General features: G+C 43.1%; 1 protein-coding gene across 10 annotated transcripts in view; it reads right to left on the reverse strand.

Moving 5' to 3' along the window:
* The window catches only part of LAMA2 (laminin subunit alpha 2), a 767,184-nt gene that overhangs the window by 341,970 nt on the left and 408,536 nt on the right, over positions 1-16,678 (reverse strand). For all 10 annotated transcript variants that reach the window (XM_063443147.1, XM_063443149.1, XM_063443146.1 and 7 more), the window contains 2 exons: positions 14,081-14,208; positions 5,675-5,761 (listed from right to left, as the gene is read on the reverse strand). In XM_063443147.1, coding sequence (XP_063299217.1) covers positions 5,675-5,761; positions 14,081-14,208 — 215 coding nt within the window. The remainder of the gene's footprint in view (positions 1-5,674; positions 5,762-14,080; positions 14,209-16,678) is intronic.

Consider the following 16,678-nt stretch of genomic DNA (forward strand, 5'->3'; position numbering starts at 1 on the left):
TTAAAAATAAAAATAAACTTACCATTCAATGTTTTCTTTCTTCTAAAATCTTCTTTTTTCAGCCCCAAAAAAGGCCAAATAAATATCCATAATAACGACGCAATAATAAAAAAAAAAAACGAGCGCAAAAAAAAAATCATCCATCTTCACCCTGCGAGGGCTCCGCGCAGACTGAGCTCTGCAGGGCAGGGGAAGGCTTATAAAGCCTTGCCCCGCCCTGCAATTAGGCTCAGGGCAATCTGATTGGTGGGTTTAAGCCATTCAATCAGAGTGCTCTGACAGGTAAATGAAGAGACTGACCGGTAAGTCTCTACATTTACCTGTCACATAACTCTGATTGGTTGGTTTGAAATCCACCAATCAGAGTGCTCTGTGTCATTTTACACAGCGGGGGAAAGTTCTTTGGAATTTTCCCACGCTGTGTAATTTGACTCATAACTCTCTGATTGGTTACTTAATCCACCAATCAGAGTGTTATGAGTCCCGACTACCTCTCCTTCTGGCTATTTCCAAAAATACCTACCAATGGGTACGTTTCAATATGGTCGCTGCAGCGCTTGCCCATTCATCAGTAGACAATCCAAGACGTTCTCTGATAGTAGTGATATGAAGAATTTTAAACCTCGTTCCTTTTTCAATTGTCTTACAACAGGAGTAGTTTATTTGTCGACTTGCTCCTGGGGCCTAAAATATGTAGGCAAGACTTTTCGTCATTTCAGACTCAGGATACGAGAACATGTAAATTCAATCAGGAGACATTTGGAGACGCCTGTCTCAAGACACGTAAATTTAAATCATAACCATTCTTCAGCAGGCATTCATTTCATGGGTCTTGAACATATACCACAACCTCCGAGGAAAGGGAATTGGGACTTAAGATTAAGACAAAGAGAGGCATTCTGGATTTATCATCTTAAAACTTTGTCCCCACTTGGGTTGAATGAAGGTTTTTCCTACTCCCCGTTTATTTAATTTACTGATAAAATTCTGATAAGAAATTATATCTTAAGTTAAGTTTGTATATATGTATATATCTCTTTATTAATCTCTATTTTTTATTTTTTGGTCACCCCCGGTTTATATGTCCATCATATTGGGATGGCGTTATATCTACCCACTTTCTTTAACTAGTGTGCCTAAATTATATCCCTATTATGACCTAAGTATTTAGGATTATCATCTGTATGTCTGAGTACACACTGTCAAGGTGGATACTCATTCACAGGTGTATTGGCAACTTTGCGCATGGAAATCTTGATACATTACAGTGGAAACACAGTATCTGGATATTCTATGCCCTTTCAGCTATTTCCTTATATGACTTGCCTTACTGACTATTTAATTACTATTTTCCATTTAGTGGTCACTAGGTCACTAGGTCATATGAGTTTATTCTCTCCTTTTATATGTGTATTATACCATAGTGGATCATCAAGTAATGTTTAGTTATATAGTCAGTTAGGCATACTAAGGGTTAATTCCTTTAACTTGGTCTGATTCTTTCGGTTTCTCCGGCCGTTCACGACGAAGCCTTGTGGGTTGGTATCACGGTGCTTCATACCACGCCCCCACAACCCTATTCGCGAGACGACCGGAATGGCTGAACACATGGATTAGAAGGCACACAGGTGTTTGTAATGATCTGTGGGTATATAAATAAACCGCCGGGACAGCCTCACTTGTGATACCCCTGAGGACGGCGTGCGGTCACGCCGAAACGCGCGTCGGGTATAGTTTATGTTTTCTGCACTTTTGTGAGCACTCTGCACTGACGACCTTTTAGTTCTTTGTACCTGGGGCTTAAGATACTTAGACAGAGTCTAGATTAGAACACCCATGGAGGTGTTACATAGGAGATAGAGGGTTAGCACAGAGAGTAAGTTACTTGTTGGGACTTTATTATGGTCTGGGGAGAGGTTTTTATTTATGGGCTTAGCATTGCTGTATTGTATCCCCTTATGTTTTTTGGGGAGTAGTTACTCCCCTTGGGGTCACCGTTCTACTGCTATCCCAACCCACTCTCCCCTTTCACCCTTTCTCTCCCTTTTCTTTATTTCTCTCACTGCTTTTATACCCTGAGCTGTGCATAGTTTAGTATATTGCCCCCCCTTTTTTCTGTGAGGACTTTCCTTCATTAAGCTCATTGTTAGCCGCTTTTCTATGCTACATATCTCTCTCTCTTTATGAGACTCTGTCTATTTCTGTTTTGTCCCAGTTTTTTAATAGACTTTTATAAAGTTTTTGTTTTTTTCGCTACTACATTACTATTAAGATTGGGCTGGATCCTTCCCTTATTGGCTATCTTCTTGTAAGATATCCTTTTGGGCTTTTTTAGATTTCATTAACTCTTGGGTTACCCCCTATTACCCAGTCTAGGTGACTCCCTTTTTTCTTGAGGGACAGTAGTTGGGTATGGTTTTCCTCCCTACCTTCTGGTCCCTTGAGTTTTTCCATTTTTATTATGGATTTTTATTTGGCCTTTTTTGGGGCTGAAAAAAGAAGATTTTAGAAGAAAGAAACCATTGAATGGTAAGTTTATTTTGATTTTTAAAGGTACTTAGTTAAATGGTCCCCCCTCATTATTTTTACGGTGAGGGGGTAGGTAGGAGTTTATTTTTTGGGGGGAGGGGGTGACTAGGGGTTTGGGGACCCCTAGTCACCTGGGGGGACGGGGGGTTAAATATGTATTTAGGGCCCCCACCCGTCGCTCAGGGGTGGGGGCTAGGGGGGAGGACATTAGGTCCCCCCCCAATTTGTGTTTAGGGCCACCACCCACCGCTCAGGGGTGGGGGCCAGGGGTGAGGATATTAGGTCCTCCCCACTTACTTTTGGTTAGGGCCTCCACCCACCGCTCAGGGGTGAGGGCCAGGTGAGAGGACATTAGGTCCCCCCCCAATTTGTATTTAGGGCCCCCACCCACCACTCAGGGGTGGGGGCCAGGGGGAGGACAATAGGTCCTCCCCCCTTATTCTTGTTTAGGGCCCCCACCCACTGCTCAGGGGTGGGGGCTGGTGGGGAGGACAATAGGTCCTCCCCCTTTTCTTACTTTAGGGCCCCCACCCGCCGCTCAGGGGTGGGGGCCGGTGGGGAGGACAATAGGTCCTCCTCCCTTTATTTACTTTAGGGCCCCCAACCGCTCAGGGAGGGGGGACCCTTTTTTTATTTTATTTTTTTAACAGTGAGCAGCCACAGACTGCTCACTGTTTAATAGACATGCCCCTACTTGCGGTATAGCAAGTAGGGGCATAATTTACTAATACTAAGTAATCTTTACTTAGTATTAGTAAATTTGGCTGAAAGACCAATTTAGGTCTTTTAACCTTTTAGTAGATAGCTCCCTAATACCGTGGGAATTAGGAAGTTATCTACTTATTCATTCCTGTCATTACACTGACTGGCTTAGTAACTTACATTTTATATGAATGTATGTTACTTGATTGTTGTAAGTGTTGCAAATGCTTACAGCTGAATCCTGTCTATGTTTGTATACTTTTATTTGAAATTGTGTAACATTCTTCTTCTTTCACTGGGTAAGTATATTCTTACTTAGGCAATACTGTGCTTCAGAACTTCGGAACTTCGGCACTTTGACACCTAGGAACTTCGGCAACTTCTGCACTACTACACTTCGGAAATTTGGTAATTTCGGCACTTCGGGACTTCAGCAATTTAGTACTTCGGCAATTCAACTATTCAGACATTCGGAAGCACCCGAATGTCCGAATTACCTGAAATTCGGCCGAATTTTAATTCGGACCGAAACGAATTGCACATGTCTATTAATTTAACAAGTTGCTGTCAGGCTGTGAACAGTACTTTAACAAACGGTTTGGAATGTTAACATTTTTGTTAAACTTGACTTCTTTGGAATTAATATTCCAAATTTCCTATTAGCAAATAACCCTACAAGCTAATCCACACAGCAACAAAGCAGGATATTATTCACTTAATTGTGGATTGTGGAGAGAAGACTAACACAACATGAATATACTGTATATACTCGAGTATAAGTCGACCGAATATAAGTCGAGACCCCTAATTTCACCCCAAAAAACTGGGAAAACTTATTGACTCGAGTATAAGACTAGGGTGGGAAATGAAGCAGCGACTGGTAAATTTCTAAATAAAATTAGATCCCCAAAAAATTTAATTTATTGAATATTTATTTACAGTGTGTGTATATAATGAATGCAGTGTGTGTGTGTGTGCATATAATGCAGTGTGTTTGTATGAATGCAGTGTGTGTATGAATACAGTGTGTGTGTGTGTGTGTGTGTGTGTGTGTGTATGAATGCAGTGTGTGTGTATGAGTGCAGTGTGTGTGTGTGTGTGTGTGTGTATGAGTGCAGTGTGTGTGTATGAGTGCAATGTGTGTGTGTATGAGTGCAGTGTGTGTGTGTGTGTGTGTGTGTGTATGAATGCAGTGTGTGTGTGTGTGTTTGTGAATGCAGTGTGTGTGTGATGCAGAGTGTGTTTGTGTATGTGATGCAGAGCCTTGGGTGGGGGCTGGGCATTTTTATTATTTTGTTTAATTATTATTATTATTTATTTATTTTTTATATTATTAATATTTTTTTATTGTAATATTATTATTTTTTTAATTTAATTTTATTTCCGTCCCCCTTCCCTGCTTGATACATGGCCAGGGATGGGGGCTCTCATTCCCTGGTGGTCCAGTGGATGGGCTGTGTAGGAGGGGGCTGGCAGAGAGCTGTTACTTACCTTTACAGCAGCTCCTGTCAGCTCTCTTCTCCTCCGGTCCGGTCAGCTCCCTTCTCCTCCACTGCAAGTCTTGTCTTGTCCCCAACAGGACCGCCAGGCTTGTAATGAGCCCGGCGGTCCTGGTCTGTATTATGGCAATGTAAGTTGCCATAATACAGACATTGACTCGAGCATAAGTCGAGTTGGGGTTTTTCAGCACAAAAAATGTGCTGAAAAACTCGACTTATACTCGAGTTTATACGGTATATTTAATTTAGATGTATTTTTCTATAACGCATAAGGTGCCAAAATACCAGCGGATTGCAGTATGCAATGATACTTTTTTTCTTGGACTAACGTAAAATTTCAAAGACAAGCTTTCGAGAGTTTTCCTCTCCTCCTCAGTTCTGAAGCAATACTACCTGAGGAAGAGAAGAAAACTCTCGAAAGCTTGTCTTTGAAATATTATGTTAGTCCAAGAAAAAAAGTATCATTGCATACTGCAATACTCTGGTATTTTGGCATCTTGTCTACTGGAGTAATACGGCTAATCAAATCTATACTTCCATAACGCATAATTATACCTAAAATTTGCGATTTCCACAGTTCCTTGTTAAAGCGTAGATTAAATTAGAGACATTGATTAAATTAATCTTCCAAAATCATAGTTTAGTCTATTAATAATCTAGATGTTTCCCAAAATATTCCATAACTGAGAAAATAAGTCAATTTACTGACTGTTAATAGATTGCTACTAAATTTAACAGTGTCACTTAAAGAGATGCATTGAGAGCAATTCATAGTTTTAAAATAATGCCATCACAAAGTCTTTGAACAAAAATGAGCCATCCTGACAAAGTTAACTGAATGTAATAAATGCAATAAATTGTGTAAAGAACTACTTAATTAAAATGATAGCCAACAGCAGAATATAATAAACACTGACAAGGATTAAAGCAAATAAAAATCCTACCTCTCACAGCGTTGTCCAGCATAGCCAGGGGGACAGGCATCACAAATTAATCCACGGTTTCTGTCCAGGTGGCATGTAGGGCTAAAGCTTTGTTGTTGTTGACAGCAGACAAGATTTGGGAGAAACAAGAACAAAAAAATAAAAGTTAACAACATACTTGCCCTGTTCCTTCAGCAAACATTACTCTAAAACAAGGTACATAGGACTTCCCTGCAGCTTTACAAACACACATTTAGCTACAATTTCAGCCAATAGTCACTCTAACGTCTCTACTATTTCTGCCGACACCGGATATAGTACAGTGAGTGGCAGCATCTCAATGGCATGTTGTGATGGGGCTTACTTTAGACTGTTACAGATCCTGTTCACCAACGAATAAGCAGGAATGTACAGCTGCTTGTCTGTGTCCCGGAGGCCAAAGCCAAAATATACTGTGTGTTAAAATACTCTCTGTGGTTAAAGCCCCAGTGGAAGAAAAAATAGTTCAGTGTAGTAGCCTATATAACCTAGCTGTGTCAGGTGTGAAATATATATAAAACACATTACTGTCTGAAATAAATGTGACAACAGGAAAGAAGAGAATCAGACAAATGCTCTGCTCAGATTCACTTTACAGTCGTTCTTAGATTTCTCTTTTCTTTTTCTGTCTCCTTCACTATTTATAATAAATAGTTAACAGGTCTTGTGTTTCAATAAAAATAACAAATAATGAATTTTAATTATTTAAGAATATTAAAGGGACTCTGTAGTCTTTGTAGCTGATTCACCTAATTGAACTTGCTATAGTGTTTAAGTTCTTCCTCTGTTTACTGTTAAACTTTTTTTAATGGTTTAATTCTAAATGAGAGTCACCAGCAAACCATGCCCTCTTTGCAGCTCGGGATACATAAGAAGCACTAGCCTGAGCAGTAATGGGTTCCAGCGATTGGCTGAAAGTGTCAGCTGACCGTTTTAGCATATTACAGCCACCCAGGGGTGTAGAGTTTCTATAGGGGATTTATTAAATTAATAATGATTTAAAAACACATATTCATTCCCCCTTCCCTGTTGTTACCTAGCAGGTAGGAGGACATGCTGATCTTTGGTGGTCCACTGTGCTGGGAACCTGGTCTGCCGGGTGCAGACCATGCATAACTCTCTTGCAAGCTTAGGCACTTACAGTCAGTCGGTAATCCGCGGCAACACACTGATTGGCTAGAACTCGGAAGACAGCTACCTATGGTCTGTAGCCAACAGAAGTGCAGGCCAGAGGTACCAGACTGCCTCCCCTACATTACAGAAGGGCAGACTAAGTATAATACTGCAAGCTATGGATTTTCCTTATTTACCTTGACCTCCTTGGAAAAAAAAACTCGCAGTAATGTGCTGTTTAACCATTTATCACGGAGCTCCACAGCAACAAACAACCGTGTTTATCACAGTAGTCCACATCAATAAAACTCACAGTAATGTGCAGTGCATGAATATGTCAGAGAGCTTAATAGCAATACAACTTCAAGTATCGTTCCTATTATTGTATCACAGAGCTCCCCAAATATAAAACAATATGCATTTTATAACAGAGCTCCAGTGTAATAAATCTCATATTAATATGATGTAATTTGTCTGGTGTCTGTGTATGTGATAGGCATAATAGTTGTGTGTCGTGTTCATGCTATGCATTTGCTGTATGTGATATTTGTAATGGGTGTATTGACTGTGTGTGATACATGTATGTATTGGCTGTGTGTGACATTTGTGCTAGGTTTATTGGCTGTGTGTGATGGGTATTTATTTTGGATAAAAATATGCATGTAGGCCCATGTGTGAATGCAAGTGTATATTTTTGCAGTGTCACATTCACCAAAGTCAGATGCACATAGTAATACATATACACGGTCAATTACAACCACATGCACACAGCCCGAGGCACATAGTCACACAAACAGTTACAGGCAGTCACACAGAGGTACAGGCAGTCACACATAGTCACACAGAAACACAGGTGCAGGCAGACAGTCATGTACACACAGTTACAGGAAGACAGTCACACACAAACAAACAATTACAGGCAGGCAGATACATACACAAGTGAACAGTTGCAGGCACTCACACACAGTTATAGGCAGTCACACACACATTTACATGCAGTCACACACAGACACATAGTTACAGACAGACAGACACACACACATCATTAAAGGCAGAGACCGTTAGACAGGCACACACACAGTTACAGGCAGACAGACACACACACAAACAGTTACAGGCAGGAAGTCTGACACACACAATTGCAGACTGTTACACACATACAGGTACAGACAGACAGACACACACACACAGTTACAGTCACAAACAAGCACACACACACACACACACACACAGTTACAGGCAGACACACACATGTACAGGTAGTCACACACACAATTACAGTTACTCACACACACGCAATTACACACTGTCACCAGGGCCGGATTAACATAGGGACTGATGGAGCTGCAGCTCCAGGCCCATGCCCATGAAATAGGCCCATTAATTAAAAAAATATATATAAGCAGAGGTGGCCATCCACCAAATGGGGTTGAGGATTGCCCTGGAAGTCCGAGAGGAGCATTAGAGGGGATGGCAGAAGGAGTGGATCCTGATTGGTGAGATCCAGAAGTCCCGGAAACCAGGCCTGACTCCGCCCTAAAGGAGTCAGCAATACCAAACTACGTTGAAAGCGAACCTGTAGTAGGACCCCGGAGAACATAGCAAATGGAGGAAACACATAAACTCCCCGTGTCGGTCACACGTGAAGGGAAACAACCACCGTTGCGCAAGCCGGATCCGGAAGCCAGCCAAAGTAACTCGGGACCTGATAGTTGTCTCGGAGGCTTAAAGATCCATCGCGGACGGACCCCTACGGCCCATGATCTTGAGGAACATGGGACATAGGAATCTCCAATCGCTGGCGTTCCTCCATTGTGCGGAGGACCAGTCCGCCGTCAGGGTCAACTCCCCGGAAGAAATCCCGCCTGGAGAGTGATGTTGCTTTGGAAGCAAAAATTGGAAATCTCTTTCGTCACCTCAGAAAGCATCCGGGAGCGAGCTCCACCCAGGCAGTCGATGCATAGCGACTCCTAAATATTGTCCATCCCGAAGAGATTGCTGTAATCGGAAAGGTGACTCGCCAGGTTCTGAATCGTGGACGACCCCGCAAACAATTCCAGGCAATGTATGTTGAATTCAGACTCATCTCTGAATAGAGGAGAATTAGTCGGTCATAGAATGGTCTGCGCCGAGGAAGTGAGCCTTCAGGCGTTGCATGGCCCTGTAGTGAAGCGGACCTGGGTAGATCGCCAGTATCGATACGGAGAGGATGCCCACCACACGTGTCCCAACAGCCTTAGTGGAATCCGGACTTGACATAGCATCCTAGATAATTCCTTACAAATGTTCGAGAACTCGGATGGGAGAAGGCATAGGAGGTACTCCTAATCCGCCTAATTCGAAACCCCAGAACTCGACTACCTGTGATGGAGAAAGGGACGATTTTCTCTGTTTGACCATGAAACCCAGGGACTAGAATAAAAGAGGCCGCAGAGTGCGTCTGACATTGCAGCCTGGAGGATACTCACAAAAGACCAGTAGATTGACCAGGTAGTTCATACAACAGGCGCCCTCAGATCAGAAACGCACTGTGAAAGGGTCCAACCGCATGGGAAAACACCACGTAGTTGCGTGGAGAACGAACGGGAGGCATGCGAGGTGGCAAAGAGGTAATCATCCTTCAGATCCAGTCCCGCGAACCAATCTCCAGAGCGGAGGAGGTCCTGCAGGAGATGGAAACCCTCTACCTTGAAATGTCGGCAACCGACGAAGGTGTACATGTTCCGCAGATTGCACACCAGACAGAAATCCCTAGGTGACTTCTCCATAAGCAATATGGTGCTGAAGAATCCTCCATCGTCCGAAATCCACCAGACAGGGGACCCGAGAGGGGTGAACCTGCATCTGCGGGAAATGATGTTGGTATCCCTGTTTATCCGTGAGTCTGGAGCCTTGTGCGGAGGACCAGTCCGCCGTCAGGGTCAACTCCCCGGAAGAAATCCCGCCTGGAGAGTGATGTTGCTTTGGAAGCAAAAATTGGAAATCTCTTTCGTCACCTCAGAAAGCATCCGGGAGCGAGCTCCACCCAGGCAGTCGATGCATAGCGACTCCTAAATATTGTCCATCCCGAAGAGATTGCTGTAATCGGAAAGGTGACTCGCCAGGTTCTGAATCGTGGACGACCCCGCAAACAATTCCAGGCAATGTATGTTGAATTCAGACTCATCTCTGAATAGAGGAGAATTAGTCGGTCATAGAATGGTCTGCGCCGAGGAAGTGAGCCTTCAGGCGTTGCATGGCCCTGTAGTGAAGCGGACCTGGGTAGATCGCCAGTATCGATACGGAGAGGATGCCCACCACACGTGTCCCAACAGCCTTAGTAGAATCCGGACTTGACATAGCATCCTAGATAATTCCTTACAAATGTTCGAGAACTCGGATGGGAGAAGGCATAGGAGGTACTCCTAATCCGCCTAATTCGAAACCCCAGAACTCGACTACCTGTGATGGAGAAAGGGACGATTTTCTCTGTTTGACCATGAAACCCAGGGACTAGAATAAAAGAGGCCGCAGAGTGCGTCTGACATTGCAGCCTGGAGGATACTCACAAAAGACCAGTAGATTGACCAGGTAGTTCATACAACAGGCGCCCTCAGATCAGAAACGCACTGTGAAAGGGTCCAACCGCATGGGAAAACACCACGTAGTTGCGTGGAGAACGAACGGGAGGCATGCGAGGTGGCAAAGAGGTAATCATCCTTCAGATCCAGTCCCGCGAACCAATCTCCAGAGCGGAGGAGGTCCTGCAGGAGATGGAAACCCTCTACCTTGAAATGTCGGCAACCGACGAAGGTGTACATGTTCCGCAGATTGCACACCAGACAGAAATCCCTAGGTGACTTCTCCATAAGCAATATGGTGCTGAAGAATCCTCCATCGTCCGAAATCCACCAGACAGGGGACCCGAGAGGGGTGAACCTGCATCTGCGGGAAATGATGTTGGTATCCCTGTTTATCCGTGAGTCTGGCTCCCTCCACCGCGGCCCGATTAATGTGAGTTGAAACCCGGGGGCAGTAGGACGTGAAGACGGGTGGTGTCTGGGATCCTTGATGGCCCGACAGCCGGAAGCGGCTGGCGACACGACTCCACTGTCATCCAGCTCCGGCAAAACAGATTCATGTGCTTGTGCAGTTCTGCGATGAAAAGCTCTCTGAAGGGTAGACCATTGGCTAGGGAGGGGAAGGAGGCCCGGTCCTCTTATCCCAAGTTTAACAGCTTGGTGTCCATGCGTAAGAGGACTGCCATCCTACGCGCTGTGCTGAGCACTGCGTTAATATTGCCCAGCCGGCAAATGGAGCGTAGAGTCCAGTCTCGTATGGAAGCCGGGTCCAGGGCAGCACCCTGTGAATAAGCCTCGTCCTCCATCCTGAGTATTCCGGTCAGGGCCCAGCACGTCCAATGGTCAAACCTGTGCCAGGCTGAGGCAACATGCAACCCCCTGACTTGGGATCAGGTCTGGTACGTGTTGTGAATGTGGACACGATGTGGACACGATGTGGTCAAATTCCGGGGATAGGGCAACCTTATCCCATAACAACTGGCCTGGGACATTCTGCCTGCAAATTTTTCCATACCCCCAAGACCAGATGCCTGTGGACCCAAGAGTGCGTGAACTGTGCCAGGTGATCGAGTAAAGATCCATCAGGCATTGGGTTGTGGTCAGCTTTTCTTGTTGTGCTGCTGTCTTTCTGGGAGTTCCCCAGCCTGTCTTGAGTGTGCCCGACTACAGTAAGCGTTTGCCCGCTGCCCTCCTCCGGCGTCGCCAGTGCGGCGTGTTGCAGGTCACCACAGGGTTCAGAGCCACGTGTTGATCGCTGGGGCTTCAGAGTGGACGTGCAGGTGAGTGAGATGGTGGAGGTTGTGTGAAGGGCAGTAGACACCTATCCTGTAGCTTCTGGCAGAATTTTTCAAAGTGGTACTTCAACCGCAGTAGAATACAAGAGCTCTCTTCCAGATTCATCCAGGAGGATGTGATCGCCGCCATGTTAGATGTGCCGTTTGTGTCAGCAGCGTAAGTTGCGGCATCACTGCTATCCTCCCAAAGAGGTAACGAGCCCCCAGGCTGGGGACCAGGATCACCCACGCCAGTCCTTAGGGGGTGAAACAGGGCTTTGGCTCCAGTAGCATTCATCAGGCTGGCAGAGCGGCCACCCTCTTTCCATCTCAACTCCTACTAAGCCTCACACCCGTAATCACAGTTGATGACTGCAGGAAGCTTCTCCGAGCCGGTCAGTCATTGCTGGACGCTAGGATGCTTCAGTTTGGTCAAAAGAATAAGTCAAGGGTGCCGGCGACTGGGCTAAATCACCAGAAGGAGCATGAGGAGCTCAAAAAAAAGCATCAGTCGCCATTACCATCAGGCCCTGCCCACCGACTGATAATTTTTTTTATCAGTGGGCAAACTCAGCAGGGGATCAAATACTTTTTTTCCCTCACTGTATATATATATAAGTGTTGTACAAAGACGGCTGCACTCATTGTTAAAAGAAAGATCAACGTTTCAGTCCCATTTAGGGACTTTCTTCAGGATCACAATTTTACTATATATATATATATATATATATATATATATATATATTGTAAAATGATTGTTGAAGTCATTTGAGTCCTTCAAGAAAGAATGTTGCTAAACAAACAGGATTTCAGAGCAGCACATAAAGCTGTGTGTAAATTGTAAAGTTCACCTATAAAATCAGATTACTATTTAGTAATTATGTCCAACTTTTGTATCTTTGAACAACTGATGAAAGTCGGCAACATATCTACAAAAGTTAAAACTGACAAATCCACCACTGGAAACTTAAGACTAATCTTGCATTTAATATGGATGATTCATGAAACAAACAAACAAAGCACAAACAAAAATAAAATGGTTATGTTTGGTAGAGGTGCAAAGGAACCTTTTAATTCGGTATTTCTTCAGCATGTACAATGATCCTACAGCTGTCTTTTTACTGATTAAGGAGGTCAGAACACCCATTCAGCAGTGCCTCGGATTTAAATCCATCCATTTATGTTTGACAGGCGCAATAATGAAAAATAAATGTTTGCTCTAGCTGGATAGCATTTCCTACATCACTTATTATTCATAATGTCCCAGTTTAGTCATTTTGTTTGGGTAAGTGAATTTGGAAAAAAAGTAATTAGCTACAAAAACAAATTGAAAATGTTTAGTTTTTTTCCCATTCGCTGTCCTATTTCACAGCATAGAGAGAAGTCTGCTGCAAAATAAGTTGTTTGGTGAACATGGCAATTCAGCTCAGAATGAGTTGAAAAGAATACTTTTGGATGTATTCACTAAACCAGTTACTGTGGAGAATTGACAAGTGAATTACAAATGTCAAACCCAAATATCCAAGGTTGAAAAATAGTTTTAGTTTGATAGTGTGGCTTCCAGTTAGGATGTTTGGCATAAACGTGGCCATTCTTTTTTCAATTCTCCACAATTCACAGTTTAGTGCATAAACCTCTGTTTACTGTTGCATCATTTTTATGGTTGTCTAATGGTGTTATTTTGTATACATATATATATATATATATATATATATATATATATATATATATATATATATATATATATATATATATATATATATATATATATATATGTATATATATATATACAGCATTCAACAAAGTGTCTGCACTCCAGAATTCTATTATGGCTATGCCTGGTGCTAATCCACAAAATAGACAGTTTAACAAAAAATGACAGAACATAAATTAGAGGGAATATCTGCTCAGGTGCGTTCGTCTATGTTCGGGGAAGTTTCCCCGAACATAGACGAATGCACCAGAGCAGGGAATCCCTCAACTACTCACTTACCGACCAATTCGTTCTACGACCAGGTCGTAGGAATGGAACCCAGTCGGTACGTGAGGAGTGTCTGTATTACATTTTCTAATATGTATAAAAAAAAGTCAACAACTGTATACATTAGGGACAGCAATAAAAGCATACACTAGACCAGGGGTAGGCAATCTTCGGCACTCCAGATGTTGTGCACTATATCACCCTTTGTATTGTTACTGCCATAATGAAGGCAAAGCATCAGGGGAGGTGTAGTCCACAACATCTGGAGTAGTCCACACATCCAGAGGGCCATAGGTTGCCTACCCCTGAACTAGACTAGTAATTATGTGTGCATATTTGTATTTTTCAACATTTTAAGATACTATTATGACACATTAGCCAAATAGTATAGTAATAAAAGAAAATGGTTTAAATCATAGGTTATGTTGCAAACATGTTTAAACTTAGCATTAGTACTTACTTGTTAGATTTTAATGTCAGAGGACAAGCACATGGATGGCAGTCCTCAGCTGTGCCTTCTCTAGGATTGCCATAGAAACCTGGGATACAGTAATCACAGAATCTTCCATAGGTATTATGCTCACAATTCTGAAAAGTTGAGACACAAGAGAATACTTTATCTTCTACATTTGAAAACATCAAAAGTGATTCATATTTAGAGACTCATAAAAATTTGACTGCAGAAGATGACAAAGTAAACACAATAGAGGTGATATGTAACTCATTTGAAATATGTTTAGGAAACAAGCATCTTCTGAGACCACAGTTTATCTTTTTGAATAGTTTCTAGTGGTACATTGTGTTCTTTTATTAATTTTGCTAGTAAGAAAATGTGTAAGTCTTGTTAAGGGGACATGAACACTGCTCATACAATTTAACAAATCAGCTCCTAATAGAGAGATGGCCTGTTAGGATGTGTGTGTGTGTGTATCAGTGCATCAGTGCTTCATTGGCCGGCCAATACGATTACAGCACATAGTATATGCACAGTGGGCAACCAGTGATAGGCTGAGAGCATCAGCTGAAGCTCTCAGCCAGTAACCATCTGAATGATTCCTTTTTCTACTTGGTATGGTGGCCGAACAGAGAAGGGAAAAATCAATTTGAACAGGCATATAAAAGTAGTTTATTGCAAATGGTTTACCACTGTAAAGGGTTACTTCAACCCTCCTTTTTTTAGAATAATACCCTACAAGCAGTGGTGTAGCTAGAGCTTTTGCTGCCCGTGGCTGGCCCTGAGTTTGCCACACCTATCTCAACCAACATCATGTCTGGTGCAGTCGCAGACGTCCGTGTCTGCACCAGACATACTTTTTTAAGTACTCAACGCCTCTAGCCCAACAGTTTACAATCTTTTCAATATTTTTCAAGATATACACCCAATGAATACATGCATGAAAAATTAATGTAATTCATTGAGGACATATCTAATAAACAGTGATTTGGTTGTGGTGGTAGTGGTGGTGGTGGTGGGGGGGGGGGCGGGTTTCCGCATGCTCTGAGCTGGTGGAGATAGAAAGGGAGAAAGAGGAGGGAGGGTGGGTGGGAGAAAACCAAATAGCCGAGTGTATAGGGATATAGTAAGGCTGCAGTTAAGGAAGCAGGAAGGGGTGTGATACACAAGCTTCCCCTCACAGTCTCTGCCTGCAAAGGGGAGAAGCAGAGAATGATAACTAGGAAAGTTCCACTTGTGAGGATGGGTCCAAGAAATTGGAACCGCCTCACTGGTGGAAGAACACCTTAGTGGACACTCCAGGGGTGTCCTGGGGCTTAACCCCTATAAGTAAAGAATGAAAAAAGTACTCAAACGCTGGAGTGATCCAGACTGGCTGAGTATAGTACTGGAAAGAAAATAAATAAATAACCATAGAATATGGGTACAGTGTAATCTGAACTGAATTGATAAGTAGATCTGTGTAACGAAATATAGTGAAACCTTGCCTTAATGGCTCACCTCCATATAGATCCAGTAAAAACGTAATACCTATTCTCTCAAAGAATCACCACTGGCTACTAACTTTATTGGGCAATTAAACATGGTCAAGTCCAGTGGCTAGAGCGTTATGAATAGGTGAATGTCAGACAGCTGACATAGGTATCTGGAATAAGGTCACTAAAAAAGTCTGAATATGGTGAACGCCGAATGGCTATTGATTAACGCTAGTATACATAAGGCCTACGATAATGCGGCTGCAGATGACTGGTTAAATCAGAGGCCAAGATCGGCATTAGGGGTAGTATGCAGTCACTTCACTGTAGAATGAACGTCTAGCATCTAGGTATTCATATTCCCCTAGAAGTTATTGCTAGGTAACTGTAACTCTACACTTGTAGTGGTTACAATAACTACAGGGATGTGTACAGCATGCTTATCAGTATACCCCAATGACACCTAGAGGAAAAATCCTCTATAGACCAAAAGCAAAGTAGTGACCCAAACAGAAGGAGGTGAAAAAAATAGTAGATAAAGGTTAGAGTGACTTTATGTGCAGAACCATACTTAGAATGTTGGTTACCTGCACATAGTGATAGATAGCCCTAGTGAGAAAATGTGAAGGAAAATGAGCCCATAGAGCCCGACGCGCGTTTCGGTGCTTGCTTAGATGCACCTTCGTCAGAGGTTCCATGGCAAAACAAACCTCTCCATAGGGTGTACCATGGCAGATAGTGGATGTGGCTCACATTACAAAATCCTACCAGTGGTTGGAAAAGGCAGGACTGAAAGACAGCACTGAGTCACTAATCCTAACTGCACAGGAACAGACACTCAGCATCAAATTAACAGAAGCGGGAGTCTAACACATCAGGTAAGACCCAAGGTGCAGACTGTGTAAAGAGGCATCTGGGACAATCCGGCACATAGTAGCCAGGTGCAAGATGTTACCAGGGAAAGCATACATCAAGAGGCACAACCAAGGTGCTGAATATCTGCACAGAATATGAGCTGTACCTGCCTAAGGCAAGATGGTATGTTGAGAATGACATGGCTAAGATCCTGTGGGACTCCTGTGGGACTTTCAGATCCAGACAGACAAGCAAGTAGTGACAAACTAACCTG

This window comes from Pelobates fuscus, chromosome 2 (genome assembly GCF_036172605.1).
Source record: "Pelobates fuscus isolate aPelFus1 chromosome 2, aPelFus1.pri, whole genome shotgun sequence".
Classification (NCBI taxonomy): domain Eukaryota; kingdom Metazoa; phylum Chordata; class Amphibia; order Anura; family Pelobatidae; genus Pelobates; species Pelobates fuscus.